The sequence below is a fragment of the Aquarana catesbeiana genome, linkage group LG11 (genome assembly GCF_042186555.1).
Source record: "Aquarana catesbeiana isolate 2022-GZ linkage group LG11, ASM4218655v1, whole genome shotgun sequence".
Taxonomy (NCBI): Eukaryota; Metazoa; Chordata; class Amphibia; order Anura; family Ranidae; genus Aquarana; species Aquarana catesbeiana.
This window is the reverse complement of record NC_133334.1, coordinates 114,632,886-114,647,399: the sequence shown is the minus strand read 5'-3', so window position 1 is coordinate 114,647,399 and position 14,514 is coordinate 114,632,886. Positions and strand designations below refer to the sequence as shown.

General features: G+C 41.2%; 1 protein-coding gene across 1 annotated transcript in view; it reads right to left on the bottom strand.

The window, feature by feature from the left end:
* Window positions 1–14,514, bottom strand: part of LOC141112272 (malignant fibrous histiocytoma-amplified sequence 1 homolog) — a 72,694-nt gene that overhangs the window by 44,364 nt on the left and 13,816 nt on the right. The window contains exons 4-7 of the mRNA XM_073604914.1: window positions 12,540–12,726; window positions 4,606–4,796; window positions 4,004–4,494; window positions 3,571–3,728 (exon numbers count right to left, since the gene is read on the bottom strand). Of these exons, the coding sequence (XP_073461015.1) occupies window positions 3,571–3,728; window positions 4,004–4,494; window positions 4,606–4,796; window positions 12,540–12,726 (1,027 nt within the window). The remainder of the gene's footprint in view (window positions 1–3,570; window positions 3,729–4,003; window positions 4,495–4,605; window positions 4,797–12,539; window positions 12,727–14,514) is intronic.

Here is a 14,514-nt window from a genome sequence, read left to right as displayed (position 1 = left end):
GCCAATGCAGGACCCAGTGAACATGTTACATTCCAGACATTCACCTCTCAGGTGGGCATACTTCCACGTTCCAAGGGAGTCTTCAGGGACAGTATTATACCAATGGATGTATCACAGTGCTTTCTGTGGCTAAGACAGTATATCAGGTGTCTGGAGATTATCACAAGCTGAACTCAAGCCCAAAGGTACCATGACAGGCAAGCCCTGCGTTTTCATCATGGCAGGGTGCAGAAAAGGCCTCCAAGGCAGCGCCAAGGATCAGACAATCCATAAATATGCAAAATTATTTCTTATGGCTCTGCAGAAAATGAAGAATCTTTTTGAATACAAGCATTTTAACAAAAATTTTCTCTGACATAAAACTGAAGCATGATGACCATTTCTGTGTCACTATCCAATGCTCCTTGAGGCAGTAGTTTAACCCACACATCTCAGACTTCCTCCTGACCCGTGTCCTTTAATAAACCATAAAAAAATCAGGATTTACAGATTTACAGCTTATTTCGATCCTAAGTCAGTTCCTAGCACTGGAGCCTGGATTCACAACATCATATTTGCTGGAGCTTAATGCGCAATGTAGTGTAATCTGTTAGACTGGTCCAAATAGTCATATATATGGTGCTCTATGAGAAATATTATTTCTTACCCACTGCTGACCAACATCTCCTGTATTGTGGAAGATCTAGCAAGATAACATTATGAAAGGAAAGATGAATAGATAAATAGGCAATGCACTACCAGTCCCAAACTTAGGACAATTGTTTGGGCTTCCTTGCTGAAGTTAATGAGTCATACAATAAATGTCCTGCATACAAAAATAGAGGAAGGATGTCATCATCAATTTTGAAAACTGTTCAGATTTCCCCATATAGGCTTAAGGCAATCATAGAATAACTGATATTTGTAAGTCATATACATTTTTGTAATAACTGCAGTATTGGATTTTGTTGGAGAATTTAATTAATGCTGTACTGCCTATGCATAAACTGACGTACAGTCAGGTCCATAAATATTGGGACATCAAGACAATTCTAATCTTTTTGGCTCTATACACCACCACAATGGATTTGAAATGAAACAAACAAGATGTTCTTTAATTGCAGACTTTCAGATTTAATTTGAGGGTATTTACATCCAAATCAGGTGAACGGTGTAGGAATTACAACAGTTTGTATATGTGCCTCCCAATTTTTAAGGGACCAAAAGTAATGGGACAGATTAACAATCATCCATCAAACTTTCACTTTTTAATACTTGGTTGCAAATCCTTTGCAGTCAATTACAGCCTGAAGTCTGGAATGCATAGACATCACCAGACGCTGGGTTTCATCCCTGGTGATGCTCTGCCAGGCCTCTACTGCAACTGTCTTCAGTTCCTGCTTGTTCTTGGGGCATTTTCCCTTCAGTTTTGTCTTCAGCAAGTGAAATGCATGCTCAATCGGATTCAGGTCAGGTGATTGACTTGGCCATTGCATAACATTCCACTTCTTTCCCTTAAAAACTCTTTGCTTTCGCAGTATGCTTCGGGTCATTGTCCATCTGCACTGTGAAGTGCCGTCCAACGAGTTCTGAAGCATTTTGCTGAATATGAGCAGATAATATTGCCCGAAACACTTCAGAATTCATCCTGCTGCTTTTGTCAGCAGTCACATCATCAATAAATACAAGAGAGCCAGTTCCATTGGCAGCCATACATGCCCACGCCATGACACTACCACCACCATGCTTCACTGATGAGGTGGTATGCTTTGGATCATGAGCAGTTCCTTTCCTTCTCTATACTCTTCTCTTCCAAGTTCCCATCACTCTGGTACAAGTTGATCTTGGTCTCATCTGTCCATAGGATGTTGTTCCAGAACTGTGAAGGCTTTTTTAGATGTTGTTTGGCAAACTCTAATCTGGCCTTCCTGTTTTTGAGGCTCACCAATAGTTACATCTTGTGGCGAACCCTCTGTATTCACTCTGGTGAAGTCTTCTCTTGATTGTTGACTTTGACACACATACACCTACCTCCTGGAGAGTGTTCTTGATCTGGCCAACTGGTGTGGAGGGTGTTTTCTTCACCAGGGAAAGAATTCTTCAGTCATCCACCACAGTTGTTTTCCGTGGTCTCCTGGGTCTTTTGGTGTTGTTGAGCTCACCGGTGCGTTCTTTCTTTTTAAGGCTATTCCAAACAGTTGATTTGGCCACACCTAAAGTTTTTGCTATCTCTCTGATGGGTTTGTTTTGTTTTTTCAGCCTAATGATGGCTTGCTTCACTAGTGACAGCTCTTTGGATCTCATATTGAGAGTTGACAGCAACAGATTCCAAATGCAAACAGTACACTTGAAATGAACTCTGGGCCTTTTATCTGCTCCTTGTAAATGGGATAATGAGGGAATAACACACACCTGGCCATGGAACAGCTGAGCAGCCAATTGTCCCATTACTTTTGGTCCCTTAAAAAGTGGGAGGCACATATACAAACTGTAATTCCTACACCATTCACCTGATTTGGATGTAAATACCCTCAAATTAAAGCTGAAAGTCTGCAGTTAAAGCACATCTTGTTTGTTTCATTTCAAATCCATTGTGGTGGTGTAAAGAGCCAAAAAGATTAGAATTGTGTCGATGTCCCAATATTTATGGTCCTGACTGTATACTACCAGGAATTGTCCTAAGAAAATAGCATTTGGCGGCCCAGTAATAGTGCTTTTTCTCCCTTATATAGTGCATTGCCAATGCTGCTGACTACTACCGCTTAATTTTGGTTTTGTCTGAATATTGTCCCTTTATTCTTTTGGACCTATCTTTTCATTTTGTTTACTCATTCTCAACTCTACCATGCACTACCTTGACTATGTCATGCTGTGAGCATAAAGTATATACCACCCTGTTATTTGCTGTTATTGTACATTGTTTGTCAAAAAGTATGTGGACACCCCTCAAAATTGTTGGTTTCAGGAGCTTACAGTAAAGAGCATGGTTAATTCTTCAACATACAGTGCATAGATATTTTAGACAATTGTGGATTCCAACCTTAAGGCCCTTTTCTGTTTTGACCTGATTCCGCACAAAGCCAGGTCCATAAAAATATGGTTTGATAAGTTTTGTGTGGAGGACTCGAGTTTGGGATAAATTGCAACACAAATGTGAGCCAGGTCTTTTAGCCCAATGTAAGAATTTGACCTTAAAATGCACTTCCTGCTAAATGTACACAAATTCCTACAAAATCGCTCCAAAATCTTGTGGACAACCTTCGCAGAAGATAGGGGCTGTTATAGCCAGAAATGGAGAGGGGATGCAACTCCATAATAATGCCCATGGTTTTGCAATAAGATGTTCAGGAAGCTCATATAAATAGTGTACTTGGTAATGATCTAATTTCCAAAAGATCTGTGGTTAATGTGAACTTTAAGTTATATATCAAAAGAATATTTTTAACCATGCCAATGACTTCTGTCCAAAGATGCATCAAGGTTCTTCCTGATGCCGTTTGTGGACCTATGCACAGTCAGATTGTGATCTGAAAACTATTACTTTTTAATCAATACATTTTAAAATAGAGATAACTTATTACTGAAACTTACCATTGGGTTTTTTGGGTCTTCGACTTCGAATCTCAAGGTAGCTGTCGGCTCTCTGGTTATTCTCTTTGATCATCAGCGGTTTTCCATTGTTCACTAGAAGAAAGCTGCCTTTTTCCACCCAATGGGTAGTGTAGAAAGAGCACGATTTCACCATGAGTCTGAAATGTAAATTTACTAAACTAGGTGGCCATAATTCATATTTAAATGTGTTAATACTACAGTTCAAAGCTTGTCTTTTAATGAATTGATATCAACAATCCTCTGCCAAAATGACAAAGCATGCAAAAGCTAGATTTTAAACATGGCCACAAATGATGCAACGTTAGCAGTGATAATAAGCAGTTAGCAAAAGCTATGCAAAAAGTCTACTGCTCAAAGAAATCTACATCACAATTTAGTACCAGTAAGCATTAATAGGTGTTTAGAATTATACCTTTGAAAAAATCCTTCTGGAATTTGTGGAGAAAAGTAAACTCTAACATATATGTCCTCACTGTGATCTCCACCCCACCGTTCAGTAACTTCCATCAAGGTGTTGAGATACGTTGGGAATAGATAGCACATCTCCTTTGGTAAACTTCTTACAGACCATGGATTCCCAGGTACAAATTCTTGGGCTCTTGGGTTGAGGTCCTTCATGTTTCTTACAGGCATACAGATCTGGAAGTGGACTAAGAGACTTATCAACTTACCATCTTCTCTCAAATTTCCCAACAAATCATGGAAGAGATCCTTTGTGTCCCTCAGAGGGAGATTTTCTAGCTGGTGTTTAACAAGGACCCTAATAGCTTGCAAGCGAAGCATGGCCTTGGAGCGTAGCATTTCTAGCCATTTCAGAACATCACGCTTAAAGGATCTTTCTGAAACTAGAACTTCAGCTGGTATTCTCTCTAGTTGTTTGGCAAGGTCATGCCTAACCAGCATCTGGAATATAATAAAGTAACCCAATGCAAGGCATTAACAAGCAAGAGATAGTATTAGAATGTGTCATACTTTAAAGAAAACAAGTACATAGTAATAAAAATAAAATCAAACCTTGAAGACAGTTATGAGGAATGATGGTTTCAAAAAGACAGTGTTAAGTAAAGACTTAATGTCCTCATACCAGACAATGAGACCAATTCGATGGAGGTACCGTAAAATATCTTTGAGAAGTTCTTTATCCAAGTCACTGTGATCATTTCTAAGTAAAATTTCACTCAGAAGATGATCCAAATCCATTATGCCTGAAGAACAAATAGCATAAATATTGTATTACCTGAACACACAGAATGAGCAGTGGTAACTTTCTAAAAGGTATTTGACAGGTGATCAAGCTGCCTAAAGTGATACTAAACACACACTGTTTAATTTACATTATCCCTTCTCTTTTTGTATGTGGCACTGTAATTATTTTAATAAAAAAACTTCTAAGTACCTTTTTCCTAATCGATATACAGCTGTCACATGATCCAGCTCTTTCCCAGCCTGTCTGCAGGAAAACAGATGCAGGAGGAGCTTCTAGTCCTCTGCTGCTGGTCACATGTTCAAAATAAAAAATAAAAAAAACAGCCTTTCCAATACAGAGTAGAAAAAAAATAATATCAATAAACTGTTTAATAGTGTCATACTAATATGAATTTTAAATCAAATCTTTATTATTTTTTGGCAATAACATGGTGTGGGCGGATTTCTGCCAGTTATTAGGTGTGTCACTATACTCAAACCTGTCTTAGAATAAGGAGGAGGTGAATCCTCCATCAATCTACATGTAATATCCTGCCCCCATTGTGTTTAGCTAGTTAGTGGGCATAGAGAAGGAGGGAGGGAGTGAACTGTCATTTACCACTGTGTATACTCCCATATGTGTGACTCTATAGTCACATGGGCTGCTGAGATGTGATAGGGAGGAAATGCTCATCATACAAATTCACTGAAAACTGAGCATGTGCAGAGTTGCCGCCAGAGCTGCAAAATCCCTAGCTTAATTAGGGACAAAAGGTAGAGATAGAGAGCAGTAGGATCAACCAGGATTTTTTGTGCAGAATACAGAAAATGAATCTCATAGTGACTGAGTATGTACATAATGTAATAAAGCATTTATTAATAGTTTTTTATGACGTGGGTTAAGTGACATTTTAAGTACAAAACAGCTGCAGTTTCATCCACAAAATGCAGGACCAGCATAGTTCCAGAGTGTATTGCAAATAAATATACCATATGGTCAAACGTTTGTGGTCACCTGACCATCACATCTAATAAGGAGCTTGTGCTCCGCCCAATTCATTCAGATCAGTTTAATCTCTGATTTCAAATCTTTTATAGCAGATTAACACTTCAGTGTTACCGTCTATTACCAAACACACAACAAATTTATTGACCCCTGTATGATAGAAGGTTACATTTGCATTTGTTGTACACTCTCCAACAGGGCTGCACTGGAACAAAAATGTGGCCCTGGACGTCATCCAGACCGACCCAGGGCACAACACATCAGGGTACAGTGCGCATCAGGGCACGGTACAGAGCCCAGCACATCAGGGCACAGCACATCAGGGTACAGGGCACAGTGCCCAGCACATCAGGGCATAAGGCACATCAGGGTACAGAGCCCAGCACATCAGGGCACAAGGCACATCAGGGCATAACACATCAGGGTACAGGGCACATCAGGGTACAGCACACCAGGCCCCATCAGGGTACAGGGCACAGCACATCAAGGCACAGCACATCAGGGTACAGAGCACAGCACATCACGGCACAGGGTACAGCACATCACGGCACAGGGCACATCAGGGTACATCAGGGTACAGCACACCAGGCCCCATCAGGGTACAGAGCACAGCACATCAAGGCACAGCACATCAGGGTACAGAGCACAGCACATCAGGGTACAGAGCACAGCACATCACGGCACAGGGCACATCAGGGTACAGAGCCCAGCACATCAGCGTACAGGGCACATCAGGGCACGACACCTCAGGGTACAGGGCACAACAGGGCACAGCACATCAGAGCACGTCAGGGCACAGTACATCAGTTTACAGGACACAGCACATCAGGGTATAGCACATCAGGACACAGCACATCAGGGAACAGGACATCAGGGCACATCAGGGCACAGGTCTCAGTACATCAGGGCACAGCACATCAGGGTACATAGCACATTAGGGCATGGGGCACATTAGGGCACATAGCACATCAGGGCATGGGGCACATCAGGGCACATAGCTCATCAGGGCACATAGCACATCAGGGCACGGGGCTATGATGGGCTACAGCAGTACCCATCAGTACACACCCATTATTTATTCAATAATATGGAACACTGCTGAAGTTTGTACTTTTGATGTATTTATGCACTGCATCTTAAAGTGGTATTATACCCAAAAGCAAACATTTATTATATTGCAGCCTACCAATTTGTAGATGTGATGGCTGTATTTGTTTCTTTTTTAGGCTTTCTTTCTTCTATTTTCATCTGGTGATCTGGCCAATAAGACTGTTGATTTTAAAAAGAGCAAGCTCTTCTACAGATGTACAGTGGGGAAAATAATTATTTGATCCCCTGCAGATTTTGTAAGTTTGCCCAATTACAAAGAAATGAAGGGTCTATAATTGTTAACATAGGTGTATGACAGAATATCAACCAAAAATCCCCCCCCAAAAAAGATACAAATGTTATAAATTGAGTTACAGTTTAGTGAATAAAATAAGTATTTGATCCCCTACCAACCAACAATAATTCTGGCTTCCATAGACTGGCTACAGTATGTGCTCATGTGGTACACAGATTAGTCCTGTCAATGTAAGAAGATGCTCCTAACGACAACTCGTTATGTGTGTAAAAGACACCTGTCCACAGAATCTCTTTCTTCCATTCAAACCTCACTATCATGGGCAAGACCAAGGAGATGTCAAAGAACGTCAGGGACAAGACTGTAGACCTGCACAAGGCTGGAATGGGCTACAAGACCATCAGCAAGAAGCTTGGTGAGAAGGAGACAATTGTTAGAGCGATTATTCGCAAATGGAAGAAATACAAAATAACTATCAACCGCCCTCAGCCTGGAGCTCCATTTAAGATTTTGCTTCATGGGGTAAGGATGATCATGAGAAAAGTGAGGGGTCAGCCCAAAACTACACTGGAGGAGCTTGTGAATGATCTCAAGTCAGTTGGGACCACAGTCACCAAACAAACCATTGGTAACACAATATGCCACCATGGACTGAAATCCTGCAGCGCCCACAAGGTCCCAATCCTTAAGAAGCCACATTTACAGGCCCATCTAAAATTCTCCAAAAGAACATCTTAATGATTCAGAGAAGGATTGGGAGAAAGTGCTGTGGTCAGATGAGACCAAAATTCAGTTCTCTGGCAATAACTCAACTTGCGTATTGGATTGTCAGGGAACGTCCCACACTCCACTTGAGTGCTTCCGTCAGTATACCACTTCCTTGTAGTCTGGAAACAGATATCAGATATTCCAACCACTCCCAAGCATAAAACAAGGCGACACTTGTTTTACTGCTAACATGGACTATTTTTATTTAGAATCAAAATTACAAGACTTTATATGCCGTTGGAACCTCCTCTAACAATACAACTGTAACCTAATTAACATGAGCTAGTTTACTAAATCATTTACCCAGACTAGGTGACTATTCAATACACATTACCATAAACATCAACACGGGGTTATACACAGGGTTAATTAGAACAAACAACAATGTGTGGAATAGAAGCTGTGGTAAGCCAGACTGTTCGTCTCCTAGCCAGTCCTGGAGGCCAATGTGATCAGCTCACTCAATTAACATGTTGAGTTCAGAATCAAACAAACCAATAATAGTCTTTACATGTATCCTGGGAGATATTTTGGACAAATATTACTGTCCCATTTTAAGTAGTCCAAGATATATTTTCTCACTCACCCTGTGCCAGGATAGCACAGGGTGACTTAGACATAAGAGGTGTATGGGGAGCTGAAACAAGGGCATCCCCTACTTTGGAAAACATTATGCTTTGGGGATGGTTCTCTGTTAAAGGTACAGGCTTTGCCGCATTGGGGGGGGGGGGGGGGGGGGGGCAATGGACTGGACCATGTATTGTAAAATCTTGGATGAGACCCTTCTCCCCTCAGCCAGAACACTGAAGGTGGATCATGGATGGGTCTTCCAGCATGAAAATGACCCAAAACATACTGGCAAGGCAACAAAGGAGTGGCTCAAGAAGAAGCTCATTAAGGTCATGGAGTGGTCTAGCCAATCTCCAGACTTTAAAGTGATTGTAAAGTCTCCCTTTTTTTTGTTAAAAATATCTGCCCTGTGCAGTAGATTTGCACAGAGCAGCCCAGATCCTCCTCTTCTCAGGTCCCTCTTCTGTGTTCCTTGCCCCTCCCTCCTGTTAAGTGCCCTCCACAGCAAGCAGCTTGCTATGAGGGCACCCGAGCCAAAGCTTCCTGTGTCCATTCAGATACGGAGCTGCCGGCCGGGCCCCGGCCCTTTTCTCTCCTCATTGACTGACTTTGATTAACAGCAGCGGGAGCCAATGGAGCCGCACTGCTGTCTAGGCCAATAAGAAGGGGAGTCCCGGGCAGCCGAGACAATCTTACAACATCACTGGATCTAGATGGGGCTCAGGTAAGTATCAGAGGGGTGAGGAGCGCTGCTGCACATAGAAGGCTTTTTACACCTTCTGCCTTCACAATCACTTTAATCCTATAGAAAATTTATAGAGGAAGCAGAAAATTTTGCCAAAGAGTTGCCAAATGACAGCCAAAAAACCTTAAGGATTTAGAGAAGATCTGTGGACCAAAATCCCTCCTGAGATGTGTGCAAACCTGGTAACCAACTACAAGAAACATCTTACCTTTGTCCTTGCCAACAAGTGTTTTTCCACCAAGTACTATGTTTTGCTAGGGGATCAAATGATTTTACTCACTGAACTGCAACTCAATTTATAACATTTGTATCATACGTTTTTTCTGGATTTTTGGTTGATATTCTGTCTCTATCCTTTACAATACACCGATAACAATTATAGACCCTTCATTTCTTTGTAAGTGGGCAAACTTACAGCCAATACACTCTAATACAAAGTGACACACTCTTCATCATCTGCATTCTGCTATATGCGAATAGTGCCCTTTCCCTGATGGGACCACACTCACCAAATGGAGATGACCCCCTTAGCACATACCAAGGTAGGTCTCAAAGGCTTGTTCCACAGCTCTGTTATGCATGGCAATATCCTTTACTTGTTGCAGCCTTTATAATATCCTACACTTGGAGTGGCAGCGAGTCATTATATTAATCAGCAGATGATCCCGGGTGGCCAGGTGGGGCACTGGAAATGTCTCTCTGTTTGAATCCTTCCATGTATGAGAGTGGTGCTGTGGACCTCTATTATAAAGGCTGGAACAAGTAAAGGATATTGCTACATTCAGCAGAGCTGCGGAGCAAGCCTTTAAGACTTACCTTGGTATTTACCAAGAGGGTCAGCTCTATTTGGTGAATATTATAATTTTGCATGGACTTTTTCTTGTTTGTTAATTAATGTTTTAGTTTATTTGTTAGATTTGCACAGTTTTTTAATATAGGGAAAGCGCCGCTTTACATCAGATTGTTTTTTTTTGCTAATGTTAGTAAATTATACAAACTGATGCTACCCATATTAGTACAATTATTACCCAGGTCTCGCAATTTTTATGTTAAATGTTTGGTTTTGGGTTTAATACCTCTTCAATTTGGGTGGCTCACAAAATAATAAATGGTGGGTGGACCATTGTTATATGATTTTTCAATTATTCTTTTTTGCATTTAAAGTGTTAGGTATTTTTCCTAGAGAAAAATACCCTCCCTAGATAATATGTTTTCGTTTATTTAAACAGTGGCTATATTGAATGAAGGATTCATGGGGTACTGGAATGAGGAGTACAATTTATGTTATAGAAACAAAGGGGTTAGCAGGGAGTGCAGAATTATTAATTTTTTAGTGTTTGTGCACATGTAATGCTCATCCTTTAAGGGGCTGCTGACTGTATCAGGTTCTTCTGTGCCCCAGTAAAGACCTGCCCTGGTGGACCCAACTCACTGATACACTTGTGGCCTAAATATGGGCTTTTTAACTAACAAACAGAAGCCCCACAGAAAGTGAGGAATTGAGCAGTATAACAATACAGTGACCACTGTAATCACAATGCAGCAATCCAGTAAACACAGTAACAACTGTGCAGCAAAACAGTAAACCCCCATATGGTGGCTGGGAAGGTAAAAGGAAAACAGTACTCGCTCCTTTAATGTGGACAATTCTAGAGCCCTACATACACACTGCCCAGTGCCTATAAGGTAAGCTACCATTGTGACACATTTACTGCCCAGTGGGAGTACTTCTAATCCACTGGAGGGAAAATAGGACAATCACCCATTTAGGCAAATTAATGGTATCTCAGGCAAATGAGTGGCCAGACAGCCTCTCATCGCTTTGGAGACCTATAGAGTCACTTCCTCTCCCTCTCCTGGGAGTCTAGGACAGCGGTCTGGATCAAGTTGAAGCAGCCAATCTGGTAGACCAATCTCTGTGTCAGCAGCAGTCTTATCAGTTCCGTCACATGGTGCGCAGCAGTGTTAATTTTGACATCAACTTTCAATTTCAATTTAGTCTTAGTCATAGTCTTTTGACAAAATGCTATTTTGTTTTAGTCGTAATTTAGTCATCTGAATTGTTTTAGTTTTCGTTGTATTTTAGTCAACTAAAATCTCCAGTAAATTTTAGTAGACTAAAATCTAATTTGTTTAGTTAAATTGTAATGCGTTATTTACGCATTTAGAATTTCCAAACTCATTATATACTCCTGGAGTAAAAATCTAATAATATGTTTATTGTTTATGGTATTAATGTTTGAACATGCACTACAGACACAGATTTAACCATTGTGATATATAACCAGTGTTAATTTTTACATCAAATTTCAATTTAGTTTTAGTCATAATCTTTTGACTAAAATGCCACTTTAGTCATCTGAATTGTTTTTTTAGTCGTATTTCAGTGAGACTTAAATAGTGTTAATTTCATCAACTAAAATATTTTCGTCAACTAAACTAAAGCGGAGCTCCACCCAAAAGGGGAAGTTCCGCTTTAAGGACTCGTCCCCCGCTCCTTTTGAACAATTGGCACTTTTGAGGAGTGGGGGTACCCAATTTTAACAGGTACCTGCTTTCCACTTCTGTTCCGAGTTCTCCTCCCTGGGTGGGCAGTGGGCAATCGGCTGTGAAGCCGCAAGCTATCACAGCCGGGTACCCATAGCGAAGATGCCGGTGCCGGGTGAGAACGACTGGGGTGAGAACACCGCTAGATCGTGGGACAGGTGAGTGGGGTTGAGGTCCGGGCTTTTTGCAGGATACTTGAGTTTCTCCACACCTTCGGGTCTAAAATTGTCACAGAAGCACAGTTGGAAGCATGCTGTTGTCTAAATTGTATTTGTACTGCATTATGTAATTAACAGTACCTGATCTTTGTACCTGAACTCAGTAACTTTCAGGTGTGTTCACATACAAGACCAAGGCCTGCCCAGCTAGCAGAAACACATTCTTAGCCCTCGTTCACACCGGTGCGATTTGTCATCTGATTTTACAGTTGCAAATAGCATAGCAAGTCGCACCTTATTGCCAGCAATGGAACCGTTCAAACTTTGAAAAGGTTCCTGCAAAACTTTTTTCTGATTTAATTGCGACTTGCATAGACTTCTGTTAAATGATTTCTTAAGCCGCAATGAAATTGGAGGCGCAAATCACACAGATCTGCGGCTTTAAAATCGCACTGAAGTAGCGCAATTTCAAAGCCCCGCTGGTGTGAACCAGGGAGTGTTTGAAGGTATTCGTCTTACAATTGTTTTGATGAAGTTTTATATAAGGCCATAGAGTAGCAGATAACATGATGACTCATTTATGATGCCTGGCTGAGTTGGTGGTCAATATGATGGTCTACTTACCATGTTCAGGACTGTCTTCACTTTGAGTCACCTCTATAATAGACAGTTCCACTGTTTTGTAGACAATAGGCAACGTTTTAATAATGTTAGGAAATAGTTCCACTTTTCTCACTGAATTCAAGATGTGGTGTTGCAGATTTTCTATGTCATCATAGTTGTTGCTGTCAATGGTAATAACTGGAAGAACCTAAAAAATAAGAAGTATCAATTTTCATATAAAAACTTAGTATTGGGACGCATGCCTTTACACGCATATGAACTTTAATGGCATCCCAATCTTAGTCCGTAGGGTTTAATATTGAGTTTGTCCACCCTTTGCAGCTATAACAGCTTCAACTCTTCTGGGAAGGCTGTCTACAAGGTTTTGGAGTGTGTCTATGGGAATGTTTGACCATTCTTCCAGGAGCACATTTGTGAAGTCAGGCACTGATGTTGGACGAGAAGGCCTGGCTCACAGTCTCCGCTCTAATTAATCCCAAAGGTGTTCTATCGAGTTGAGGGTAGGGCTCTGTGCAGGCCAGTCAAGTTCCTCCACCCCAAACTCGCTCATCCGTGCCTTTATGGACCTTGCTTTTTGCATTGGTCCAAATCATTCGGTGGAGGGGGCATTATGGGGTGGGGTTGCTTTTCAGGTCAGGCTTGGCCTCTTAGTTCCAGCAAAGGGAACTCCTTAAGGCGTCAGCATACCAAGACATTTTAGACAATTTCATGCTCCCAACTTTGTGGGAACAGTTTGGGGATGGCCCCTTCCTGTTCCAAAATGACTGCTCCCCAGTGCACAAAGCAAGGTCCATAAAGACATGAATGAGCGAGTTTGGGGTGGAGGAACTTGACTGGCCTGCACAGAGTCCTGACCTCAACCCGATAGAACACCTTTGGGATGAATTAGAGCGGAGACTACAAGCCAGGCCTTCTCGTCCACATCAATGCCTGACCTCACTAATGCGCTTCTGGAAGAATGGTCAAACATTCCCATAGACACACTCCTAAACCTTGTGGACAGCCTTCCCAGAACAGTTGAAATTGTCATAGCTGCAAAAGGTGGGCTAACTCAATATTGAACACAACGGACTAAAACGCCATTAAAGTTCAGGTGTGCGTGTAAAGACAGGTGTCACAATACTTTTGGTAATATAGTGTATGTGCATTTACTACCTTTGGCAGATTTTTATACACTACTAAAAAGTAAATCCCAGAATGTATTCCTGGCAACTGGATGGTTTGTGACTTTCCTTTCTTGCTGGAGGGTTGCAGGTTGCTTGGCTGAACTAGCTCAATTCACCTCATTAGAACACTTGCCTGGCTTCCTTACGATTTGAGTAGAGTAGCAAAGTCACAGCTGGACTTGACCATTGGTCTATGACATAAACATATTTTTGTTTGGATAGGCTGCGGAAGGAATACCATCTCTGTCAGGATTTTACTGATATCTGTATCTCCACTGGGGAGATTCACCCTTTCTAATTGTTCTGGTGACCCATGTCAGTAGGAAAGAAAATGAGGGAAAATCCAAAGTCGTACATCTCTCACCAGAACAGGAAGTTAGGGGAAATCCTCCACAGGGAATACTTGTTCTGACAACTGTTTAAGAGGGAATTTCCCATAACTTTGGAGAGATTGCCTTTCACTAACTTTTGTCTCAACAACAGGGACTAAAGTGAAGTCTCCACAATAAGTCCCAGACAACAAAAAATAAAATGTCAGTTTTAACCACACCCTACTAGAAAACTGAGATTTCGATTTAGTTTATCACAGGACATCTTTACTTCCCCAAAAATGTTTACTTATGAATTCTAAAAATATTTAAAACTGCACAATTGTCGTTTATTAAAGTGGTGCAACAGGAAATTAGAGGATATCTCCAAAAGTGGACTGAATTCCCTTCTTAGAAAGTTGTCCCCAGAACAGCCATTCAAATTATTAATTGTGTATTATTTACTGAACTGTTATTTTTAAATGTTCTTGTCATAGCATT